Source organism: Astyanax mexicanus, chromosome 24, assembly GCF_023375975.1.
Source record: "Astyanax mexicanus isolate ESR-SI-001 chromosome 24, AstMex3_surface, whole genome shotgun sequence".
Classification (NCBI taxonomy): Eukaryota; Metazoa; Chordata; class Actinopteri; order Characiformes; family Acestrorhamphidae; genus Astyanax; species Astyanax mexicanus.
The window spans coordinates 33,049,459-33,060,827 of NC_064431.1; the positions used below are offsets into that span (position 1 = coordinate 33,049,459).

At 31.5% G+C, this 11,369-nt stretch overlaps 1 protein-coding gene across 1 annotated transcript; it reads right to left on the reverse strand.

Annotated features, from left to right (window-relative positions):
- Positions 1–2,995: 2,995 nt before the first annotated feature.
- On the reverse strand, positions 2,996–8,589 carry barx1 (BARX homeobox 1). The gene is made up of 4 exons (XM_007232371.4): positions 8,082–8,589; positions 5,482–5,755; positions 4,304–4,388; positions 2,996–3,531 (listed from the first exon to the last, which is right to left on the reverse strand). The coding sequence occupies exons 1-4, from the start codon at positions 8,272–8,274 to the stop codon at positions 3,385–3,387; spliced, it is 699 nt and encodes a 232-aa protein (XP_007232433.2). The 5' UTR covers positions 8,275–8,589; the 3' UTR covers positions 2,996–3,384.
- Between the last annotated feature and the right edge of the window lie 2,780 nt (positions 8,590–11,369).

Sequence of the window (11,369 nt, forward strand, 5' to 3'; positions counted from 1 at the left end):
AATTATTATACAGAACACTAGCATTTAGAATTTAGCATTTAGGAACATTTACAAGCAAATTTATACTTATATGTGTTATATTACATTGTAAAAATGTTAGAGATTATTGTTTACATTGATATTTTAAGACTTATTTTTAGCCAAGCTGGCAAATGCCTAGAAATCTAGTTTTTCTGTCTTTTATGTAAATTCATTGGCTTTTAGATCATAATTATTAGACGGATTCTAAAGGGACTGTTGGGATTTACCACTAAATATAAGAACTTTCATTCGTTGACGCAGTTTAGTCCAAGACTATGTTGAATTAAGGAACAGGAAGCTCTTGATTACCATCATTTAAGCACTAAATATTCTAGTATAAAAATCAGAATAACCACAATCCTGAGCTAAGAGTCCATTATAGCCAGTTATGTTTGTTAATGTGTTGTTATAAATCCTTGAGTATATGTTTAATTTCTTTTTTTGACCTCTGAATTATTTCCACATGTAGTCAATTATAAAACCAGTAAACAGGACAGCCTAAACAGAAAACGATAAAGTCAGTGTTTAAAGCCGTAAATGACAGAGTTTGGATGAGTTTGTTAAATGCTGTATTACAGCAGTCCGAAACTGACAAGCTGAAGCTCATTCATCAACTCTCAGAATCTCATAAACAGCTTAAAGAAGAACTGAGGAGTCTGGTGTTAGAATTGTGCTTTGATCCTGCTCATAATTCACATACTTTTAATTGTTTCTTATACTACATATCTTTATTAGCCTATTCAAATCTTCAAAATTGAAATATTTAAGTTAAATAATAAGTTTCCCTATAATTCTTTAATTCCTTCATTCTTATCTGCACATCTGTAATGATCCTACTCATCTTCTCGTCCTACTTATCGTACTCATCCCACTTATTTTAGTTCAAAAACACATCTATTCATCCTTTCTATCCTATGTATCGCTTCATTATTTCGTCATATTTGCTCATTTTACAGAATATAGTTCTTAGTCAGATTCTAAACTAACTGTTGGGGCTTTGTGAATATTAAATATTTGTGTAAATATTAGAACTTTTAATCTTTACTGCAGTTTAATCCAAAAACTATGCTAAAGTGATGTCCAGAAAGCTAAATTATTGTTTGCCATTGAAACATATATTTCTGTGCCTTCTCAAATGACTCAAAATGCTAATTCATCTCAAAATATTCATTTTTCCCACAATTCTTTCAATCTTTCATGCTTATCTCCACATCTATAACAATCCTACTCATCTTGTCGCCCTATTTGTCATACTTATCCCACTTATTCTTCTCCAAACATGCACCTATTGATCCTTCCTCTTTTATGCATCACTTAATTCTTAATTATTTTATCATATTTATTTTAAATAACATACTTACCTATTTATCTTCCCATCCTAATCTATTCTTACTTAGTTATAAATGCGCAAATGTTTGTGGACATTTCTTCTAATTACCATATTCTATTTTAAGTTCCACTCATTGCAGACACAGCATTAATAATTTCTGTAGAATATTTAATAAAATGAAAAAAATCTACAGAATAGATAAACATGAACCTGTTGGTATTGTGTCTAATGAGAGATGTGGGCTAGAGAGGGGTAGCCCAATACTTTTGAATGGGGTGAGCTGGGAGATTGGGGATATATGAGGTTGGGTGGTGATCCAACATCCAACTGCAACTGCAATCAAATCCTCACAGCAATGCTCAAAAAATCTGTTAGAAAACCTTTCCTGAAGGTTTTCTTAAATCTCTGCCTGCCAAGGTGTTCTTCTTGTTTGTGTTCAATTGTTTATTCTGTTGTATTAAAATGCTATTCACGGCCCAATATTGTGGCTTTGGAATGTAAACAGAATATTTTTATTTAAGCAATAAAATATACTATTTAAAAAAAAAAAGAAAATAAACCCCTTTTCTGGACTTTCTGGTATCTGGTTTACTAGTACTCCTACTTGTCCTACTCCAAATACTAATCCTCCTATCATTATTTCATCTGGCTCATCCATCCTTCTTTAATGGTCTTTAATGGTCCAGACCCACCCAATGTCATTTTGGTCCAGTTCTGCATTTAAAATAATTCTTTTGCATTATTTTTGTGATAACAGCAGGATGCATAATAAAAGGCATAAGAAATTGCACTGCAATATAAATTAAAGCATGCACACATATGTGCATAGAATAGTTTATATAGCAGATGCTAACTTTTTAAGTGGTAAACAATCCAAAACGAAATGTATTATTTTTAGTAATTGTAGTTTGTAGGTTTGCAGTTTTGTTAGTTTTGTCGTTAAATTGAAGAATTAAAGCGGTTTATTTGTTGATTATGTTTAAGGTGTACACCAGAGACTAGGAGTGATGCTTGTTGTGGCTTCATTATTTTAATACTAGTTTCTAACTTGTTCTTAATTTATTATTTGATTCTAAATAATTGTTACTGCAAGCAATAAAACAAATATTCATATATAAGAAGTACAACTAAGTAATTATTATTTTATTAAATTATTCGTTGAACAAGTTATTGTGGTAGAGTTGTGCATTTAAAATAATTATTTATTTAGTATGCATTATTTTGTGTGATTACAGCAGGATGTATAATTAAATCATGCACACATATGTGCATAGAATTGTTTTTATAGTGGATGCTAACTTTTTAACGCCAAAGCTAAAGGTAGTATTTTGGGCGGGGTGATAAACATGATCTTTGTAGTAATTGTAGTTTTTTTGTAAGTGTGAAAGACGTTAAGCTCAAACTATCACAGTAAATTATTTTTGTTGTTAAATGGAATAATTTAAGCGATTTATTTGTTTAAAAGTTAAATAATTCAGACTAGGTGTGATGCTTGTTTTGGCTTCATTGTTTTAATACTACTTACTACTTTGTTATTATTTACTATTTTTTTTTACTAAGGCATTGCTACTGCAAGCAATAAATTAAGTATACATATATATAAAAAAGTATAATTAATAAATTATTCATTGAAGAATAATCAACTATTTTTGTAAAAAGAGCATTTAATTTCGCATATTCATATTATTCAGACATAGTAAAACCACAAAGCACAATAAACTGCAGAGCAGATGTTCCTGTGAATGGCATTCTCCAACAAAAAAATAACAAAAAAGAGAGAAAGGCTCATTTCTGTTGAGCTTTGCTCTGAACGAGTCCTCAGTCAAAGCTTTAGTGGCTTTTTCTCTTTTGCTCAGAGCCAAAAACAACAAAACAAAACAAACTTCTGAAGGAAAAGCAGGTAGTATAAAATCAGGACCTCGTCGTGTTCAGATTTGTCCGTAAGTGCCCAAAAATCAGCTTCAAATCAGGAGAAATCCAAGCCTGTGCGTCCGAATAGCACTAGTAGAATCACAAGAGCTGGGATTGGTGATTTATTCCTCTTGGTTGGTGTCAGATTGTGATGAAGAAGCATCTCCTGTCCTCTCCTGCTCCAATATCTGATCACTCGAGGGGATGGAGTTCTTCTTCGGCCTGCCTTTGGGTTTGGTTGGAGATTCCAGTCCGCCTCCTTGTAATACCTACAAAAAATACATAAAAAGATCCTGAGCCAAAACGATATTTTATGCAAAAGATTTGAAGAGATGCAAATAAATATTAATACAGTAAAACGTAACTAAGGATTCTCATTTTTAACTAAGTAAGTTAAAGTGCTCCTCAGCCAGCATGTGTATATTATGTTCAGTTCCATCAGCAGCACACCTGATTTACCACTTTTACGAGTAATTTATCAAACCAGGTGTTGATATATGATGAGAACTCTAACAGAAAATAACTCTATTAAACTCAGATGAGCAATGAGAGATTAGGAGATGTTTTAAGGAATTTAAAAATACCATTCAAGAAATAACCTAGAGCACACACAATAAAGTAGAAGGTCAGAAATATATTTAAGTATTGCCTTCGTAATAGATATTATAATAGGATGTACTTTTAATTTTGATGCACTTTTTAACTAAAATGAAAATGCTAAACCCAAAGCAGTGGAAATGTAAAAACAAAGCATACACTACTCAATCAATATTTAGGAGAATAGAGCACTTGAAAAGTCCTTTGTTTTGTTTTTTCAAAAAAAAAATCAATCTTTCCTTTGTTTATTTCTATATTTGGTGAAATGCCATTCTAAGATTTTCAATATGACCATAACATAGTATAGACTTTAATTTAACTGTGTAAAATGTAGAATACTTTATGCTACTTTATGCTGTAATTAAATGTAAATGTATTATTGAATTATTTGCATTGTTAGCAAAATCAGCTAATACGGCACAACAGAACAAACAGGGTACTTACAATTTTCTTCCACTTCATTCTTCTGTTTTGATACCACGTTTTGACCTGAAGTTGGCTAAGGCCTAAAGACTCTGCTAGGTCTATTCTGTGAAATCAAAAAGTAACAAAAATATATATTCAATCACAAAAATAATCAACCACAAAATAAGTAAACAAATAAAATATTAGAAACGTAGCAAACTTGCTATTGTTTACACAAACAATTCTGAAATAATAATAAAAAAAGTTTTGTATGTATGATACCAACAAATACCGCTAAATGTTCTTATAGGCAAATAAGGTCAACTAACACAAAAATTGCGGTTATTAATCATGTTGTAAACGTGTAATTAAACAATTGTAACGTTGGAGGAAGATGGAAAAAGGTTGATTAAACGTTGAATTGCCAGCTGGGATGGATTTGGTGTTGATTTAAAAAAAAAAAAACGTTGTTTCAACGTTGAATCAACATTTAATGTTAAATGGTAGTGCAAACGTTGACATTTTAACGTTGAAAACATAATGACCTCAATCATCTTCCTTTTGAATCAGCATTTTACATTTTATCACCATATAATTTCTAAAACCGCTTGGATGAAAAAGTGAAGATTAAAAAAGTGTTTAACTTTTATGTATTAAATGTTGAACGTACAACGTTAAAACGACGTTGATATTTTTTTTAAAAATCAACACCAAATCCATCCCAGCTGGCAATTCAACGTTTAATCAACCTTGATATGTTGGTTGAATCAACGTTGGATTTGGTGTTGATTTTGAAAAATTAATCAATGTTGATATTGCAACGTTGTTTCAACATGGTGCCAAATCTTTTAAACGCTTTTAAAAAAGCTTTTAACTACTGTTAATTGAAGGAAACGTACTTTTTTATTCCTTTATCCAGACGTTTTTTGTAGAAATTATATGGTGATGAAATGTAAAATGCTAATTCAAAAGGCAGAAAATTAAGGACATTATTTGATTCAATGTTAAACCTTCAACGTTTGCACAACCAACCATTTAACATTAAATGTTTATTCAACGTTGTTGTAACGTTGAAACAACAACAGACATGACTTCAGTCATATTTTAAAGTTAAAGGTCGGTTGTGTGCCAGCTGAGAACGTTGATTTAACCATAACATAAACGTTGATTCAACGATGAACTGCCAGCTGGGAGTACATGTTTTATGGTGGGCTCACCTGTCAGGTGTTGAGAGGTATTTCTGCTTCTCGAATCTTTTTTCCAGACCCATCAGCTGGAGCTCGGTAAACACCGTCCTGCTCCGCCGGCCTTTCTTCGTCTTGCTCGCGCCGTCGCCCCCGGCCTCGAGCTTCCCCCGCAGGTGGAGGTCCAGCGGGAGGTGGTGGGTGGCTGAAGCTCCGGACAGAAGGGCGGAACCCAGCGGTGCCCCTAACTGGCAGGAGAGCGGCGATACCGGAAACTTCAGCATACCGGACTGATCTGCTTTCAGAACTGCGAATAAAAACATCAAAGTTACAAACTGTACGTATGAACTGCGGTATTTCTTAGTTTGGGGTCTACTGTAAATAATTATTATTATTTAACTACATAAATTATTGTTATTATTATTATTATTTTTATTTATTTTTTATTATTATTATTATTCGTTTTGTTCATAGTGTTGATTTAACACGGGCAAATTTGCTGTGAACAGTAATATGGATCAGACTGAAAAGTCCTCGACTCTGTAGAAACTCGCCTGTAAACTCACACTGGTGGAAAATCATCTTTATTGATTTTATTATTTTTGTATAATAATTGTCGCTAATAAAGTCAGTAACTTGATCTCAGAATTGATTTCACAGTAAATCAGATAATAACTAATAATAACATTCCAAACAAAAGAAACCACTGTAAATATGATACAGAAAAAAAATAAAACATACTAAATATGAACGGTGGCTCATATATAGATGCAATTATATTTTAATTATATAAATATTTTAATAACCATTTAACATTAAATGTTGATTCAACGTTGTTTCAACCCTAAAACAACAACAGACATTACTTTCTTCATATTTCAACAACATTTCAACGTTGAAGGTCGGTTGAGTGCCAGCTGAGACCATTGAGATAAAAGAATTGAGAAATTTTAGTTATGTCCACTTAATAATGTAGGGTCACTCCAAAGGTCCTTCAACCAAGGGTTAATGACAGTTCAGACTCTCAGCATCGTATTTTTTTATCGTATTATATCGTATTATTCTCCTACTTTTAGTAGTGTATACACGTTGATGGTTATGTTGCCTGTTTGACTCCTTGATTATTTTTTGTTTTAGACTATTTTATTAATATAGTTTTATATATTTTGTCTGTAAAGCACTTGAGACGTGAAATGCTCTGGAAAAAAAACGCTATAAGAATAAAGATGACCTAGTTTCTTACTTATTAAACTTCTTAAACGCATTAAATGTATTTTAACAGAACGCAAATGCCGAAAATCAGGTTATGATAAGCAAAAACGGCACTGGGAAATCTATAAGCCGAACCGCAGAGATTCTGTTGAGTTTGTTGAGTGTATAAAACTAGTTCTTGTAACTTTTTTCTTTTCAATTTATTTTCACAATTATAAGTAATAATAATAATTTAAAAAGTAAAAAACTCGCCGAGGCCTAATGCGGTAAGGTCATGTAAGTAAAACTACTTAAGGTCATATTTAACAGTGTATTTGTTCAGATTTTTTTCTATAGACCTCATAATATTTGGCTATGCATTTTAGGACGGATAATAATAATATTGGAAAGAAAAATATATATTTGAACTATTTGAATGAAATTATGACTCATCATCTACTCATCTACATTTCGGAATCTATAAGTGAGGTGTGATGAAAAATATATTGAAAATGTGGTGAAGTGATACAGCTATGCATGTTATTATTATTATTATTATTATTATTATTATTATTATTATTATATTATTATTATCATTATTATTATCTCTTGTCTACAATAAACTGCAAAGTTTTGATTCGCAGCAAAATTCAAATATATATTAACCCTCCTGTTATGTTAATTTATAAGGAACAGAAAAGGTGTTCCCGGGACAGTTTGACCCGGTGTATGTTAAATTATTCAAAAGAGAAACCAAAAATATTCTAACAAGCAGTGTGAATATTTCATCACTAACGCCATTACTAAATATTCTATCAATATTTTGTGTAATGATGTTCCTTACCTCTAACAGGTAATGCTTCAATCAGGATAATTCAATCGTTTTTCATAAAAAATACTTGTTCAAACTTTAATGTTTAATATTTCACTACTTTATTGCTTTTGTGAGACCAGCATATAAAACACAATAGTTTTACATAACATTGAAACATAACATTGCAGTTTTGTTTCAGTTTTAGTTTTAGTTTTTGCAGGGGGTGGTGGCTAATGAACCGCTTACATGTTATATATTGATTACACTAATTAATGCAAGCAGAAAAGGTTTCAGACTAAAAAAATACTTTTAACTATTTTTCCTAGATCTTCAAAATTTAAGACGGGCCAATTTGACCCAGAACATAACAGGAGGGTTATATAGTTATATAGTTGTATAGTCTTAATAAATAATATAATAATATGCTTTACTTGGCATGACCTTTTTGATTCAATGAAAGCAACATTACTATGATTTAAACTAAAGTATCTCAGTGTTTACTTGAGAGGTCGCTCAGGAGAAAAAAAAAGTTACTAAACCTCTTAATAGTAGTAGCAGTAGTAATAATAATTACTTAAGTGTGCGAAATTTTTATCTTTAGACCTGCTGAAGCGCAGAAAGTTCTTACCTAAGTGGTTTGGATACGGCCGTGCCGATAGAAGCGCGTGAACCCCGAATTTAAGCAAATCCCCGGATGGAGGAGACACCGTGTCATCCGGGTGATCTGTTAGAATCTCTTCTATCATGAAACTCCTGTATCTGTGAGATCTGTGGTCTGCAGGGTAGTAGTGTCCACCTATCTCCAGCGGATGGTGCATCATGGTTGTGAAAGTGTTAAGAGTTCCTTAAAGCTCTGGAGAAGAAAATTCACAAGTCTCAGAAATCACATTGAAGGTTCATAGGTTTGGTTTAAAAAGCGAGAGAAGATCGTCCACGGTTCTTCTGCCGCGCGCGCTTGAAGAATCCATTCTGGATTTGCTGAAAAGTTCCTAATAAACACAAAAACGTAAAAACTTTACGAGGTCCAAGCTAAAAGTTGAGGAACACTGCTCCAGAACTTTTCCCCGTGTTCTTGTGTTGAGCTGTAGAACATGTGGCTCAGTTCAGCTGGAGCAACAGACTCATCTGACCAAAGAGAAAAAGAGAGAGAGAGAAAGAGAGAGAGAGAAAAAAAAAAGAGAGAGAGATACTAAGACATTATTGGTCCAGACCAACCCTCCCACTGCAGTTCGTTCATCTGTCGAGAGTCGAGAGCTTAAAGAAGTACCTCCCTCCTTTTTTCACGATTTAGGAAGACACATATGAGGGACAATAAGACTATGTAAGGTATGTGATAGTCATAAATACCCAATTCCCAGTTGCTAACTTAAATATACAAAGAAAAATATAATTTGCGCCCATTGCATGAGTTTGATTAACTTTGATGAACCTGCGATTGACGCAACTTATTTTTTTTAGTTGATCATAAAAGACATTCAGCAGAACCTAAAAGACGCATTTTATAGACCTTAAATTAGGCAAACTAAAACATTAAGTTGTTTTTTGTTGTTTACACATACATGGATTTCTTCAAAACTTTGAGTTCAAAATCGTTAGAAGTTGCCTCAAAATTTTCAGTTGTCCCAACCTTTCATTTTTATAGTAAAAAGAGGAAACTGTGCACTCAAACCCCTAAAACATCCAAAGTTAAAAATCTTTATTTTTGTAGATATGAATCAAAGTCCCTCAAAAAAAAACATTGAAAAAGAAAATAATTCATTGCATAATGCAGTGTAAAGATAGTATCCTAAAGTTAGATGTAAAGAAGACAGAATGCAAGGTAATTTCTTTTTAATAGCTTGAGATTTTCTAGAACTACGAGTAGATAAAGATTAACATCTTTCAATTTGTGGTGCTTTATTTTACATTTGTATATGTATTATTTTTATTTCTTGTGTAAATCTAAGAACATTGTGTATAACATAATAATAATAATAATAATAATAATAATAATAATAATAATAATAATAATAATAATAAGAATATGTCTTATATCTAAGAATAAGAATATCAATGTCTTAAAAGTCATCAATAACTCAACATTAAGATCAGACACACAGGATAACATGACCATTTTTATTTTGTTTCTTTAAACTGCAGGAATAAGAGGAATAAACTGTCAAGATGTAAAGTACCTCTTACATCTTGTAAATCAGAAGGAGAATTAGGCACTTGAACTTTGTGCAGCAGTACTTTAAATAACGTTTAAATAACGTGCGACGCTTTTGGTTGTTCTTACTATTTAAGCTAATAAAATAAATCTGTGTATTAGACGCCATTTATTAACACGCGACTTCGTTAAACATCTGAAAACACGGCCTGTGTTAAATAAGAGAACACAGAATATAATGTTTCCCCTAAATCTACCGAGAAATAATGTCTTTACTGGACATGTATCTAAACCGGGCCATTAATAATGCAGTTATTAAAGTATATACACATTTATAAATATAAAAATAACTGCACGTACTTATGAACCGGTGTTTAATCGCGTCAGAATTTACTATGTTTTCACTATGTTTTGCTGTTTAATCATTTTCACAGTGGTTCCTCTTGTTTAGAATGTTATTTATTATCTGATTTACCGAAAAATCAATTCTGAGAACACGTTACTGACTTTTTTTTTATTAGCGACATTTATTATACAGTAATAATAGATACAATAATATATATATATATATATATATATATATATATATATATATATATATATATATATATATATATATATATAATATTAGATGATGATTTCCATCATGTAGCTTTACATACGAGTTTATACAGAGTCAAGCTTAAAAGGAAAACTTTTGGAACAGCTGAACGTTTCAGTCTAATCTATATCACTGTTCACAGCTATTTTTTTATCCAGTATTAAATCAACACTATGAACGTCAATTTTTGTATATTTTTTTAGGCTGAAGCTGCAATACAGACAGAAATTGTACACGATGAACTGGACACTGAAGAATGTCTTCTTTACGACATTTTGTATTTTTTAAATATTATCTAACAGGAGATCGATCTTACATTAGCTCTGTGTCTCTAGTCATAACATTTTCGGAAAATACATTTTAATTTAAGTTAAAGATTTAAGTTTTAAGTTTTAAATGGTTTAAATCTCCAAAAGGAATTTCAATGTAAAAAGTAGATATTTTTCCAAGTCAGATAAGTACATTTTTCATTACATTACATTTGTACACAATCTACACAACTCAGCAAACACAGTTGCTGTAACATCGTTGTAACAGCATATTGTTTAAAACTTTTAAATATATATAATATATATCATATAAATACATCAGAACATTTTGCAGCGTTTTATGATATTGTGACAAGTACACTGGAAAAAATGAAATACTATCTCATGTTAATATCGTTATGTATTACTTTTTTCCTGCTGTGTGGTTGTTACAAATACTTACAATGATTAAATAAAGTAAACGAGAGAATTGTGTTATTTTTTTATACACAGTAAAAAAACAACAACAAAAACACATGTATTACAGAAAATGAATTAAATATTGGAAGTGCGTGCGCGTGCGCGTGTGTGTGCGCGAGTTCCCGGATGTGTGTAACGTTGCATTAGGATCACTAGGCGGCAGTATTTGACTGATAAAGACAGCACATATTTTTTCCTATGATGTTTTTATTAAGTTAATCAGCCAGTCTGGCTCTTGTTCCTACAACTTGTTTTCCAACAACTCTTAAATGTATAACCACTATTATAAAAAGATTAAATTATCATTATTTTGGATATTCAGATATTCTACATGTTATATATTTCTAGAGATTTACATTCCCATTGAGATCACATAGTATATTTTGGTGTATATTTCTTATCTTCAGGATTTAGGATCTGTTTTTATCACTATGACTT

Excerpts from the sequence above, each read along its gene's own strand:
- barx1 (XM_007232371.4), bottom strand. The coding sequence starts at position 8,274 with ATGATGCACCATCCGCTGGAGATAGGTGGACACTACTACCCTGCAGAC. Across the intron at positions 5,756-8,081 it reads GCCGTATCCAAACCACTTAG|TTCTGAAAGCAGATCAGTCC; the intron begins GTAAGAACTTTC and ends TTTTATTCGCAG. Across the intron at positions 4,389-5,481 it reads TACCTCTCAACACCTGACAG|AATAGACCTAGCAGAGTCTT; the intron begins GTGAGCCCACCA and ends TTGATTTCACAG.